At 46.3% G+C, this 14994-nt stretch overlaps 1 protein-coding gene across 1 annotated transcript in view; it reads left to right on the forward strand.

Annotated features, from left to right (window-relative positions):
- The window catches only part of TSNAXIP1 (translin associated factor X interacting protein 1), a 1372321-nt gene that overhangs the window by 1221510 nt on the left and 135817 nt on the right, over nt 1–14994 (forward strand). The window contains exon 13 of the mRNA XM_033941585.1: nt 2640–2749. Within this exon, the coding sequence (XP_033797476.1) occupies nt 2640–2749 (110 nt within the window). The remainder of the gene's footprint in view (nt 1–2639; nt 2750–14994) is intronic.

Genomic DNA, 14994 nt, shown 5'->3' on the forward strand with positions numbered 1-14994 from the left:
CCTCGCATCGGGTGCACACGTATGCCCTAGTCCCCGAGGGGAGGTAGTCATTCATGTTGCAGCCGGTGCAGAAGACTGTGTGTATATGAAAAATGGATGGAAGAAATTGCATTACAATTAGTATTATTATTATGGGGGGTGGAGTGAGGGGCAGAGTTTGGGTGGGTCAGGGTCACTCAGTTGGTATTTGTTAGACTTAGGGGGTACTTGGCTTGAAAAGGTTGAGAAACCCTGATGTAGAGCAGTGTTTCTCAACATGTGGTACTGGGAGGCCAGGGGGGAAGCTGGAGGATGCTAGAAAGAAGGGGGGAACATGCAGGCCTTCAGAGAAGGGGCAGGGTGGCTCTAAATCGATTTGAATTGGGCAGCACTAGTGCCTACCGGTGAGTAACTGGTACCCCCTCCCCCCTAAGCTTTACCATGTCATCTCATTGTATGGGGTTCTGGGTGTTGCAGGCACACTGAAAGGAGGATTGCTACACACTGGGGACATGATGTGGAACAGGGAGGTTGTAGGAGTGCTGTGGGGGTACTTAAGTTCAGCCCTGATGTGCAATCTGATGTACTGGATGAGGTTTGAATCTTTCTGGCTCACTCGTCTAAAGCAACACTGCAATGACTCTAGGTCACAGTGGACTCCAAAGTAGAGAATGACACAGGGACAAATTTTTCCCCATTCCCACAGGAACTCATTTTCCTGTCCCTGCACCATTCCTGCAAGCTCCGTCCTCATCTGCACAAGCCTCAAACACTTTAAAATCATAAGTGTTCGAGGCTGCTGCAGTTAAGGCAGAACTTACAGGAATAGGGCAGGAATAGGGATGGGGAAATTGAATTCCTGCAGGGATGGGGACAAATTTGCCCTGTGTCATTCTTTACTCCCAAATACCCACAAGACACAAGTAGTGGGAGACAGGTGTCAGGTGATGAACTTTCTTGTCTTCCTATGCATGCTTGTTTTTTGGTACATTCTGTGCAGTGCTCCTCATGTGACCTGAGACAGATGATAACATGTTGCTTGCAGGGAGGGCTAGGGAGGGACTGGCCAACACGGCCCAGGTGGGTTGGGAGCTGGAATGTGCCTGGGGCCCAAAGTGTGGAGCATTTGCACTGTTGGGGGTAGGTAGGACTGGTCATTGGGAACAAACAGGTGGATGAGTGTACTTTAGTGAGTGGGCTCAAAGATTGCTCTGATTATGCAGGCATGTGGCGGGGGAGGAGGGGGTGACCCGTGTGGCTTGTGCTTTGCACAGTAGTGTTTTTCTGCTTGGTAAGACATGAGCAGTTGTCAGTATTGGAGCCACTCTCTGCTTGTGTGTAGTGATTGCACATGAGCTTTGCTGTGGTCCTGGAGGGTCAGAGTTTTCCATTCACCTATGTAGGTTGCTGTGGATGGCTCTCCATGCCCTCAGGAAGACATGGAAGGGGGAAAAGTGGTGGTGGAACATAAATATGTGCTTTCTGTATTAAAGGCACAGGAGCACCAGGGCCTCAGTTTCCCAAGGGGAGTAAATGGGCTCTCTGCTGATGGACATGCTCTTGCTGTTGTCCCTCTCTCTCCTGCCTCTATTTCCACCTCTCTTCCTCCTCTGTCACTTTCTGTCTGTACCTCTCGCCTTTCTCTTTCTGCTCTCTCCTCTCCCACGTTAACCTTCTTTCTTCTCACATGCTCTCCCATATTCTCTCTTTTCACTCTCTCCCATTCTCTCTCAACCTCTCTCCTCTCACCTTCCTACTGTCTCCTCTCTCTCTTGTTGCTATCTATCTGTATCTCTCCTATCTCCACTATCTATCCTCCTCTCTCTAAAACTCCTTACTCCCACAAAGAAATGTTTCTCCGTGTATAGTCTATATGCACATTCAGCACATTGAGGGAATACAATGTCGCTACCGCAGTACCATGTAGATGTCATCGCTGACGTTCTCCATGCTCAGTCATAAATGGATATTTTACATGGGATATTTTCAACATGTGGTGACATTTATCAGTAAACAATGATGCTCTCTATAGACACCAATTTCTTAGACATTTATCTTGGCGATTTTTGAAATGCCCTATACTTGAAGGTGTTTTAAAAAAATTATGGCTGTTGCATTTTGGATGCCTTCCAGGTGACATCTGTCTTCAGATTTAGACGTCATATCAAAAATGCCCCTCAAAGTGTGTTAGAGAAGATATTAGGGAGAAAAAAAATATGGATGCTGTGGATTAGTGTTGATCAGTTGATGTGCATTGACAGAGCTATGTATTTCCATTCTGAAATAGCACTTGGTGCTACAGGATAAGCATGAGGTTCAGTAGCTTAGTAATGGAATAGCAGGGGTGTTTAAGGTCAGGACCAAAATGCATTGGCAGAGCTGTATGTTCCATTCAGTATTGGAATAAATAAAAAAGCTTTTTGTGAGGTGATGAAAATCAAGGTGCTCTGGTAAAACTGTGCAGAAGCTTCTGTATTAGGGCATTTTGCAGATCAGGGTGAGGTCCATTAGCAGGTTTTTGCAAATACTGGACTGCAGTAAATCAATTAATCTTTCAAATTATAATGTTAAGCTTGTCAAATTTACCAAATAAAACAAATAATGAAGATCTTAACATTTTATCCTTCAAGATCTGGTTTCAGCTTTCATGTCTCTTGTAGGTGGATGAAAGCATTTATCTTGTACTGAGGAGCCTCATTGACAACCTGCTGCAGGAACTAACTAGTAAAGATAGCACAAACAATGGCATTGTCACCAGTGAACAGTTCAGGTAAGAAAAGGTGAAAGTTGATTATTTTATATAGTTTTATCATTTTTGTTTATTTATTATATATATTTATTGATTGCCTTAATTTGTAATACTTGTTGAATGCCAGTGATTACTTAGAATAATTTGGGAAAAATGAGAAAAATTTGTGACACATTTTTGCATAAAGTTGCATTAAGCTTTAAATTACTTAATACACACCAAAATATTTTTGTGATGCCATCCTCCTTTTAATTAATTAAGGTCCTCTTTTACTAAGCTGCAGTAGAGGTTTTTACTGCGGCCCGGGGCGCTAAATGCTCCAGTGCTCATCGGAACTCTATGAGCATCAGAGCATTTAGCGTTCCAGGCTGCGGTGGAAATCTTTACCGTGGCTTCTTTCCCTATCTGCTTATTCACACCTATACACCCATCATTCAGACCTAAAAAAGGCACACATTCTTGCAGGTTAACTGTCCTTAACTTTTTACTTCACATAGAAGCAGTTTCTAAATCTACTCTGTACTTGTAAAAGCCTATTTCTATCTCTATAATAGAATATTTTTCTGTACTTTAATACCAAGCATATATATGGTATCTCTGTACTATTAAGCCTATTTCTATACAATATATTCTTTATGCAACCACTCTTGGCTATCATTGTCATTAATTTCACTTCCTGATGAACCTCCTCTGAAGGCACTGAACCCAGGACCTCTGGCAGATTTTAGTGCTGCAACCTCATCACCCACATCAGGGCTCTCCGAGACATCTTGGCTAACTGTGCCGCTAGGGACCTGAGCAGTGACCTCTGCAAAGGACACTGGCATAGAAGTCTACTGCGCGCTCATCAGCTGGGTCCTTAAGGAACACTCTCCACATGAGCTGAACAAATTCAAGGGAAAAACCACACACCGGGGGTGTCATCGACTCCCTACAGGCCCAAAGCGAGGCCTTCGAGGCATCCCTGGTCTCAGCACCTTGTGTTTAGCTTCGCCATCAAAACTTGGCACCGGGCAGGATTTCCTGTCCATTTCTTAGACCCACAAAGGCTCCCCAGCCCTAGAGGACCAGGAGGAGGCAAGGCCCCAAGCTCCTCCCCTCATGTGTTGTGGTAAGTGGTACAAGGACGCTCCTCTGCCGTTAACCTGGCGCAATCCACACATGAATTCAACTGAGTAGAGGTGAAGGAGACCATCCCTAATGATTTATATCAAAATTGAGGGGTTATGAAGCAGAAAAAAAGAAGTTGAAAAAGAGATTGATAAAAATCCAATATGGCTGCCACCAGATAATTTGTGCCAAAAATGTCTCTTGGAGACAATATAGAAACATGAAAAATAGCAATTTAGGGGTTTAGGAGGTGGGAGACCACCAAAAAGTGCTAAAAACCCTGTTTTTAGACACATCCCCCGATTTTCCCACAGGAAGCATTCGAGCTGTACTCAGTCTCCAAAGTACCTGCCTGTCAGCTCTGTCTGTGCAGTTGAAGTGAAGAGAAAGGAATTTCTGCCTCAAATTTAGTCCAATCTTCAGGATCTTTGGGTTGCCAGTTGGATGGGCCTTGTCCAAAACCTTTGCCCCCTTGGAACCGCTCCAATCAACTAGGGGTGGGAAAACACAGTCTGCACTTTGATACCCCAAGGGCTTTTACTTAGGGCACTTACAGCCGGTGCTTAAATCTTTGACACAGTCAGAAGGTAAGCATGCTCTCAGGGGGATGGACCCCAAGCTCTGAATGCATCACTTAGCAGGCTGGCTCCACAGGTCTACCCGAAACTTGCCCTATGAAGCTGCAGTCTGGCTCTGCAGATTTTAGTGCTGCAACCTCATCACCCACATCAGGGCTCTCCGAGACATCTTGGCTAACTGTGCCGCTAGGGACCTGAGCAGTGACCCCTGCAAAGGAAGACACTGGCATAGAAGTCTACCGTATTTTCACGCATATAACGCGCGCGTTATACGCGTTTTTACCTACCGCGCATACCCCTCGCGCGTTATACGCGTGAGCGCGGTATACAAAATTTTTTTTACATAGTTCCCACCCCGCCCGACGCCCAATTCACCCCCCCCAGCAGGACCGCTCGCACCCCCACCCCGAACGACCGCTCGCACGCATTCCCACCCGCACCCGCATCCACGATCGGAGCAAGAGGGAGCCCAAGCCCTCTTGCCCGGCTGACTCCCCAACTCCCCGACAATATCAGGCCAGGAGGGAGCCCAAACCCTCCTGGCCACGGCGACCCCCTACCCCCACCCCGCACTACATTACGAGCAGGAGGGATCCCAGGCCCTCCTGCCCTCGACGCAAACCCCCCTCCCTCCAACGACCGCCCCCCCCCAAGAACCTCCGACCGCCCCCCCCGCCGACCCGCGCCCCCCCTGGCCGACCCCCACGACACCCCCACCCCCCTTTCTCGTACCTTTGGTAGTTGGCCGGACAGACGGGAGCCAAACCCGCCTGTCCGGCAGGAAGCCAACGACGGAATGAGGCCGGATTGGCCCATCCGTCCCAAAGCTCCGCCTACTGGTGGGGCCTAAGGCGCGTGGGCCAATCAGAATAGGCCCTGGAGCCTTAGGTCCCACCTGGGGGTGCGGCCTGAGGCACATGGGCCCAACCCGACCATGTGCCTCAGGCCGCGCCCCCAGGTGGGACCTAAGGCTCCAGGGCCTATTCTGATTGGCCCACGCGCCTTAGGCCCCACCAGTAGGCGGAGCTTTGGGACGGATGGGCCAATCTGGCCTCATTCCGTCGTTGGCTGCCTGCCGGACAGGCGGGTTTGGCTCCCGTCTGTCCCAACTACACAAAGGTACGGGGAAGGCGGGTGGGGGTGTCGTGGGGGTCGGCCAGGGGGGTCGCGGGTCGGCTGGGGGGGCGGTCGGAGGTTCTTGGGGGGGCGGTCGTTGGAGGGAGGGGGGTTTGCGTCGAGGGCAGGAGGGCCTGGGATCCCTCCTGCCTGTAATGTAGTGCGGGGTGGGGGTAGGGGGTCGCTGTGGCCAGGAGGGTTTGGGCTCCCTTCTGGCCCGATATTGTCGGGGAGTCGGCGGTCCTTCGGGGTGGGGGTGCGCGTGGTCCTGCCGGGGGGGGGGGATGTATCGGACGTCGGGGGGGGCATCAGGCTTTCAGGATGGGGACAGACCTTCAAGGGGGACAGGCAGACCTTCAAGGGGGGACAGGACTTCAAGGGGGACAGGCAGACCGAAGGGAGTGAAAAAGCTATAAAATAAGCCCACTAGCGTGTCAATGTGTTGAGAGGAAGAGGTGGTCTGGGAAATTCTGCTGAGAAAACTCCGGGTCCATTTCCACCCCCCAGTTACCCTAGTCCACTCCACTCAACTGGTTCACATACTGAGTGGGTCTTTGGGTGTTGTTTCTGGGATCTCTTTCAGTGGTTTGTCAGTATCTCCTTGTGGTCCAAGGAAGGAAACTTTGTTAACCTTAGCATTGACCTTCAGAATATATTTGTAATAGCGCTGCTTGTGTGGCATTACCGTAGGCTATGTAGTGATGGAAAGAAAAAAACAGACCTTTGCACATTTTTGCACTAGGTATATGGTATAGGTATATAGGTATAGGTATTCCTGCACAGCTAAGTCCTTGTGAAGTTACGGTACCTTGTTCTTTCTGTATTTGACATCTAGCAAGGTCTCTGTTTGGAAGGAATGATTTAAGTTATGGTAAAAGCAGATAGCGTTGCTGGTTTTAAAAAGGTTTGGACAAATTCCTGGAGGAAAAGTCCATAGTCTGTTATTAAGACATGGGGGAAGCGTCTGCTTGCCCTGGATCGGTAGCATGGAATGTTGTTATTCTTTGGGTTTTGACCAGGTATTTAGTGACCTGGATTGGCTACCATGAGAATGGGCTACAGGGCATGATGGACCATTGGACTGACCCAGTTAGGCTATTCTTATGTTCTCATCTGTAGGGGCCTTTGTTTTCACTTCTTATTTTAATGTATTTTTTCTGGAAACTTATCAGTGTTTTTTATAATGGGAACAAAAATGGAAGAGAATTACCGTAATGTGTGTGGAATGGGGGGGGGGGTTGTTTAACTACCATAATTTCTTCAGCTAAATACCGGTAATTCAATCCACCTCAACCAGACATAGGAGAACTCATGCACCATTGACACACCCTCCAACCAAACACGTGAAAAGAAAAAAACTGTTCATTCTTATTAACAACCTTATAACTTTTAATCTAGAGTTAGTGAGTATGAATTCAGCAACAAGAACAGAAACATGTTAATTCTTATAAACTATAACATTAACCGGTAGATCAAACGAAGTATGGAGGACAAAATAATCTAAATACAGTTACCGTAATTACGGTAAAGTTGTAAATAAACAAAGTTTACAGGTTTATTCAGTCATCATCATCACAGTCATCTGAATCCTTGAATCCATCAAAATCCGAATTGTCATCATCGTCATCAAATAAACTGAGCACGGCCTGCAGACGATCCTCGTTTATTTCCGAAGTGATATCGTCATCATCGTCATCATCATCATCATCATCGCTGATATCCATGTTGTTGCCTCCTTCCGCTGCACTGGTAGTACCCGTAGTGTCATTGGTTTCATAAACAATGCCTGCTTTTCTAAATCCATTTCGAATGCTATCTGGTGTTATTTTGTCCCATGCTGAAGCCACCCACTTGCAGACTTCTGTGAAAGTTGCCCGCTTCTGCCGCCCCGCAGGTGTGTACTCGTGCGTGCCGCTCTGCATCCACTCCTCCCACTCCTTTCTAATAAAAGTCTTGAATGGATGATTCACTGCGATGTCAAGTGGTTGCAGCTTACACGTCAGGCCTCCAGGTATCACAGCGATGTGGGCACGAGTAGAATTAATGTAGGCCTGAACATTTTTTTCTTTGTGGGCAGCCATGGCATCCAAAATTAACAAGGATTTTTTTGCAAAGAATCCACCCGGTCTTGCCCTAAAGCATTTATCTACCCACAATCTCATTACGTCGCAGTCCATCCATCCCTTCTTGTTGCAGTGCACAACCACACTGGTGGGCAGCTTTTCACGGGGCATAGTGACCCTTTTGAAAATGAGCATGGGCTTTAACTTCGCTAGCTGAGCAACCAAGAACGACTGTAAAACACGTTCTTTCATGCCCAGTTGTGGTGATGGCAACAGATTTAGTACCTGTGGGGGCTATGGTTCTTGTTGCTGGAATGTCGAATGCCATTGGAATTTCATCCATGTTGATGACGTCCTTTGCAGTGATGCCAAGTTCAGATATTTCTTTGGTGACAAAGTCACGGAAATCAATCAATTTTTGCTGCCAGTCATCTGGAAGTCGCTGGCCAACAGTTGTTCTCAATCTAACTGATAGTCCGTTCCTTTTCATAAATTTTGAGATCCATGTGAAGCCAGCTTTGAAGTCGGGTATTCCTCTTCCATTGGCAAGTAGTTTTGCCTTCATCTGAATCGCAACAGTAGAGACTGATTGATTTTGCTCCCTTCTCGCCAGAATCCACTGCTTCGAGTCATCCTCCAGCTGAGGCCATTTTGGTTTGGCCCCACGACGTGCCCGTTTGCGCGGATTGCATTTCTCCAGTTCCTTCTTATCTTTTCTCCATTCACGCACCGATGTTTCTCCAACATCGAACTCTCTCGGTGCGGCCCGGTTGCCTATTTCCTCAGCTTTCGCAACGACTTGAAGCTTAAAGTCCACTGTATATGACTTTCGTCTTATTCCTGCCATTATGGCGGTACATTTAAATTTAATTGATAAACTCTACTACCGGGTAGATAAATGCAGAATACCAAGCTGAAGAGATCAAATTAAAATGTGGGCTCTACATGCAGCATTAATCTTTTATAGGCTTACCCAAAGGCTGAGATGCTGTTGTATAGTCAAAATAGTATTCACTGGGCAAATTACAAGGCCAGATAGAGGGGGGCCACAGCCACGTGGTGAAAAGCACACCACCAGAAAAACAGCCTTGGTGAAAACTAAGCGGCAAGCATGCTCAGACCATTGCGCATGCTTACAGAGCTGGGAGCAGGGCAGGGCGGGCGAAAGGAGAGTCGGGACAGCGCACGGAGAGGCGGGGCAGTGCACGGAAAGTCAGGGCGGGTGAACGGAGAGTCGGGACAGCGCACGGAGAGTCGGGGCAGTGCACTGAAAGTCAGGGCGGGTGAACGGAGAGTCGGGACAGCGCACGGAGAGGCGGGGCAGTGCACGGAAAGTCAGGGAGGGTGAACGGAGAGTCGGGACAGCGCACGGAGAGGCGGGGCAGTGCACGGAAAGTCAGGGAGGGTGAACGGATAGTCGGGACAGCGCACGGAGAGTCGGGGAGGGCGAAAGGAGAGTCGGGGTGGCCAGAGGAGAGTCGGGGCGGGCGAAAGGACAGTCGGGCAGCATGCGCGGTATACCCGTGAGCGCGGTATACAAAAGTTTTTGTACATAAAATCGTGGTTTCTGCGCGCTATACCCGTGTGCGCGTTTTACACGGGTGCACGTTATCTGCGTGAAAATACGGTACTGCGCGCTCATCAGCTTCCTTTCCCAGACAGAGAACTCCTCCAAATGGGTCTCAAGGCACTAAAGTCACCAAGAAAAAGATAAACTTAAGCACAAAAATAAGAAAAAGAAGCAGAGCAGATCAGAAGCACTTCTGTATACTTTGCTTGAAGAAATGAAAACTGCAGGGGGTTCTGTATTCCTCAGCCAAGTGGGAGGAGCAGAAGAAGAAAGTGTTTTTTTTTTTTGCAAGACTCAGTTTATGGGTTGAGATGAAACACCTTATGTATAGAATCCGGAGGTGACATAACAGAACTATAGATACCAAGTGAGGAGTGTTCTGCCCCCACATTCAAAGGGCTTTCAACAGTACGGTCCATCAATTGGGGTGTCCGATTTGATTTGATTTGTTGGCATTGGCAATCAACATAAAAGTCTCTCGAATCTTCAGCCAAAGATTTGAGCCCTTTGGAGCAGCTGCCTGAGGAAGAGAAGGTAAAAGCAGAACCTGCAGACTGGGAAATGAGTGAGCCAAAATCCTGGGAAGCAAGCAGTGATACAGACGAACCATGTAAGGAGAATGCCATGGAGTGAGAGCTAGGTTCTAGCCCACCAGACCTGCCTGAAGAGACCATGGAATGTGAGTGATGTCTCTGGGCAGTAAAGTTTATTTTTGGCCTTTTGTGATATTCATAGATTTTGTTCCTAAATTGACTGTGGTGGGTGTGGCAGGCCAAGGACTGGCGCCAGGGCCAGATTTTCCTGTAGGCTAACTAGGCTTCAGCCTAGGGCCTCAAGATCAAGAGGGGCTTACATTCAAATTGTTAGCAAAATTAAAATTACACTATTCTAAAAACAGTAAACACTAAAACACTGAACCGAAAATAAGGAGAAATTCTACGCTTCTGGATCAGAACCGGCTCCGGCCGCAACGGGGTGCCAACTCGGCTTCTCCCTTTCTTTTTCTCGCCCTGGGAGGAGGATCTGGGAGGGAAAGACGTCAGTCCGGAAACATCTGACCAAAGCCCAGCCCCGCGGGGAGAGAGGCAAAACATGGATCTGTCAGGACAGGGCGGCCCAGACTGGCATCGGGGTTGGGGTGGGGTGGGGTGGGGGGGTTCAGTGGAAGGGGGATGGGAGGCAGGCAGGCTGGCATCAAAGAGGGAGTGGGGGGGTTTAATGGAAGGCAGGCAGGCAGAATGGCATGGGGGGTGTTCAATGGAAGGGAGAATGGGAGGCAGGTGGGCATCAGAGGGGGAGTGAGGTGAGGAAGGACGCACTGGGGGCACTATGGACATAGGAAGGGGCAATGTTGTGTGTTATGTTTGATTAGTTATTGTTACAAATACTATATATGGTGCTGAGAATAAATGTCCAAATAAGTGTTCTCGACTTTTTTTTATTTATTATCCGTGTCACATTTTTTATAAAGTAATGATGTATTTTTTATAAAGTAATGATGTATTTTATTATCTCTCATATAATTTACAAACTTAAAAATGGGAGGTGAAAGGGCCTCATAAGTGGAATAGCCTAGGGCCTCTTTTTATCTAAATCCGGCCCTGACTGACCCCATGCTTAAAAGCTGTTTTTCCCTGGATTATTTTTTCCTGCTTTTGAATCTGGCCTATGAATCAAAACTGTGTGCTGGGCTAAGGAAGGGCTAGTGGCCTTTAACTTTGGGTAGGTGGCCAAGATCTGTGCCTGCTTGGAATCCCAGTCTGTAGTCAAGGCCAGAGCAATCATTTTGGAACCAGATACAAAGTGTTTGTTTTGTTTGTTGCTGAAGAGTTCTGCTGGGGCAGAGAAAAGAAGCTGTGAACTTATTGTTTGAGTGACTGGACTATGCTAATGTTCCTGTTTGGGTTTTTGGGGGAATGTTTTCTTAGAAGTGAAATGAATTGGAGCTAATAATTTCAATGGACTCTAACAGAGAGGAGGAGAGAATTGGAACTCTGAGCTAGGCTCAGGAAATGAAGGATTAATATTGGTGAGGCAGGGGAGGGACGTCGTGTCAGAAGGACTGTTTTTTTACCCTATGGGAGCAGTGCTCGTGCCACTTGAATTGAACATCCTGACCAAACTGTTCCCGGGGTTAAAGGGAAAGTGTTGTGGCAATACAGTACTTGTTTTTTTGTATGTCACCAATAAATAGCTGTTTTAAACTGGAACTGACTCAATGTGCTTGGGAGATACTGAAGACAAGCGGCCTACTGTGAACCAGTTCTACTTGACAGGTCAACCCTAGATAGCTTTGGCCTTCGTGGGACCCTGTCACAATACATGCTTGTACGGCAGCTACAGATGTTATACCCAGTTCTATGAGAGCAGAAAGCAGATCTCTGGAGTAGCCTGGTGAGCAGTGCAGTAGACTCCAGAAGAGGGAACCTAGGCCAATATCCCACTTTAACTACTACACTTGTGGTGGAGCGTGTAAGTCCACCAAAACCCACCCAAAACCTACTGTACCATTATATAGATGATACCTGCAGACATAAGGGTTATTGGAGTGGTGTACAATTGGATCCAGTAGGTTTTGGGTAGGTTTTAGAGGGCTTACCGTACACCATAAGGGAGTTATGATGAGATGTGTACTCGGGACTTTTAATGTGAAGTTCACTGCAGTGCTCCCAAAGGTTAAGAACATAAGAATAGCCTTACTGGGTCAGACCAATGGTCCATCAAACCCAGTAACCTTTTGTCACAGTGACCAATCCAGGTCACTAGTACCTGGCCGAAACCCAAGGAGTAGCAATATTCTATGCTACTGAACCAGGGCAAGCAGTGGCTTCCCCCATGTCTTTCTCAATAACAGACTATGGACTTTTCCTCCAGGAACTTGTCCAAACCTTTCTTAAAACCAGCTACACTATTCGCTCTTACCACAACCTCTGTCAATGTGTTCCAGAACTTAACTCAGGAGTAGGGAACTCCGGTCCTCGAGAGCCGTATTCTAGTCGGGTTTTCAGGATTTCCCCAATGAATATGCTTTGAAAGCAGTGCATGCAAATAGATCTCATGCATATTCATTGGGGAAATCCTGAAAACCCGACTGGAATACGGCTCTCGAGGACCGGAGTTCTCTACCCCTGGCTTAACTATTTTTTACCCTACTGCTCTGCTGGGATGTCCTTAAGATTATCTACTAAAAATGCTGGTCCCCTCCTACATCCCAATGGTTTGTTTTGTGCATTTTTCATTTGGCTGTTTTCTTTTTCAAAAATGGTCAAAAAAGATAAATGCACTAAGGGTGAACAGGTAATTTTAGAAAGGTCTTTTAGAAGGTCTTCTAGAAAGGTAATTTTCAAAAAAAATAAGATAGATGTTTTGTGGTTTCAAAAATGACCCTTTTCTCTATCTGAATTTTGGACATATTTCACAAAATGTCCAAACTAAGACTTGGATGTCATATTGAAAATACCCCTCCACACCTGTCATGCCTAAATCAGAAAGTCAGGAACCATCAACCAGGTCAAATGCCAATGGCACTGACAAGTTTAGAAAGCTAGCAAGAGTTATCTGACAGTTATTTAATTTGGAATGGACTTCACTGAAAACTGATGTTATAATTGTTTCCATGCTGCAATGGAGCCTAAATCCAGATTGATGTGGGTGAAGAGCTGAAACCTGTTATATAAAGTGACTTAGTTGGACAAACACCACCTTTTACATGATTTTGAAAAGAAAACATAAGTTTGAGACCTGGTTGATGCAGGCCAGGATGGATGTATCAAATGTTGTTTTTTTAAGATGGAACAAAGGATTGCTTGTTTCCATCATGATGGACAAAGACCGGACCTTAAAACGTGATTAACCATAGAAAGAACAAAAGGAAGGAAACTTCTCTGAAATTTTGTTCCAGGAAGAGGGAATAGGGTCTAGTGAGCATGTGGTGGATTTCATCAATGATAAAACTTTACCAAGAAAGGTCAGTGATTATATTTGGAAAGATAACCAGGTTGATTTTCCTGGCAGCAGATTAGCTAGTACCTGAGAAGGGGGGATTTAAAGGAAATAATAATAATAACTTTATTTTTGTATACCGCCATACCCAGGGAGTTCTAGGCAGTTCACATTTGTTAGTCAAAGTTACAAGCGGTTCATGACAATCGAACAAAGTTGCAAGCAACGAAGTAGTTGAGGTTGGATAGAGAGGAAATGAGTAGGTCAAGGAGGAGGAATATGGGGAATGTAGGTTGGGGGTAGTACAGAAGAGGGGGAGTTGTAGGTTTCGGTTCGTTGAAGGGTCGTGTCCATTGAATAGATGAGTTTTAAGTAATTTTCTAAATCCGAGGTAGGTGGGGGCCTTGAGGACCATTTGGGCGGCTTGGAAGGCGAAGGTTTTGTCAAGGAATCTTTTGGAGTGACATAATTTTAGGGAGGAGAAGGCGAACAGATGGATTCTGCGGGAGTGCTTGTTGTTATGGTTCAGATAGAAGTGAGGGTTGATGTAGTTAGGGGATAAGCCAAATACTGTTTTGTAACAGAAGCAGGCAAATTTGAATAGGACTCTGGATTCTAATGGTAACCAATGAAGTTTGTGGTAAAAGGGGTGACGTATTCCCATTTATTCAGGCCGAATATGAGGTGGACAGCGGTGTTCTGGATCATTTTAAGTCTCCTTATGGCTTTCTTTGAGGAAATCAGGTAAATGATATTGCAGTAGTCCAGAATGCTAAGGATGGAGGATTGTACTAGCAGGCGGAAAGAGGTCTCATCAAAGTATTTTTTAATGGTGCGGAGTTTCCAGAGCACCAAGATGCTTTTCCTGACTGTGATATCTGTGTGTTTCTCCAGGGATAGGTGTTTGTCTAGTGTGACTCCCAGTATTTTTAAGGTTTGTTCAAGGGGGAAAGCAGATCCTTTCACTTGAATTGTGGTGTCTAGAAAAAATTTTGTTTTGTCAGGGTATAGCTTTAGTCTGAATAGGGGAATGAAAGGAGATTGGAGGGATAGGAATATAGAGATACATTTGGCAGTGCTATAGGAATAATAAGTAGTAGTAGGGGTTTCAGCAGTGGGATTTTGGCCAGTGAAGGTGTCTACCACAACTGTTCAATTTTGAAGACAAAAAATGTTGCCAGGCTGTCAGCAGAAGGCAGTAAAGTATCCTCAGCAACTTCAACGTCCATGCCGATGACCTTTCTGATTCCTATACATCCAGGTTTCTCATTCTGACGTCCTCATACGACCTACAGCTGTGCTCCACTGCCCCTACTTACCAGAAAGGCCACTGTATTTACCTTGTCCTCTTCTCCAACTGCTCTATCACCAAATTCTGCACCTCAATTCTTACCATCTCCAAACATCAGCTGTTAACCTTCACGACTCATCACCCTCCTCGCCAACTCTGACCTACCACTACCCATACATTTAGGAACCTTCAGGCTATTGACCCTGACACACTCTACCACTGTCTCATCTCTCCTTTCTACTACTATGTCAAAGAAGTCTACCAATGAAGCTGTCCTCTCCTATAACTCCATTCTGTCTTCTATTGATACCCTTGCCCCTTCCGTTTCCCATCCTGTACGACGTGCCAAACCCCAGCCCTAGTTGACCCCCAAAATCCGTTACCTGCGCTCCTCTGCTAGAGCTGCTGAAATTCTTTGGCTTAAATCACGCATGCTTGCTGACTTCGTTCATTTCAAATTCATGCTGACAAGTTTCAAGTTTTATTTTGATTTGATGAATCGCTTATTCAAAATTTACTAAGCGAGTTACAGGAAAACAAAAATGAGCATATCTTTCGATATTCTAATTAAAATTTAAATATAGTGGGTTAGACAG

This window comes from Geotrypetes seraphini, chromosome 4, assembly GCF_902459505.1.
Source record: "Geotrypetes seraphini chromosome 4, aGeoSer1.1, whole genome shotgun sequence".
In the NCBI taxonomy this organism is placed as follows: domain Eukaryota; kingdom Metazoa; phylum Chordata; class Amphibia; order Gymnophiona; family Dermophiidae; genus Geotrypetes; species Geotrypetes seraphini.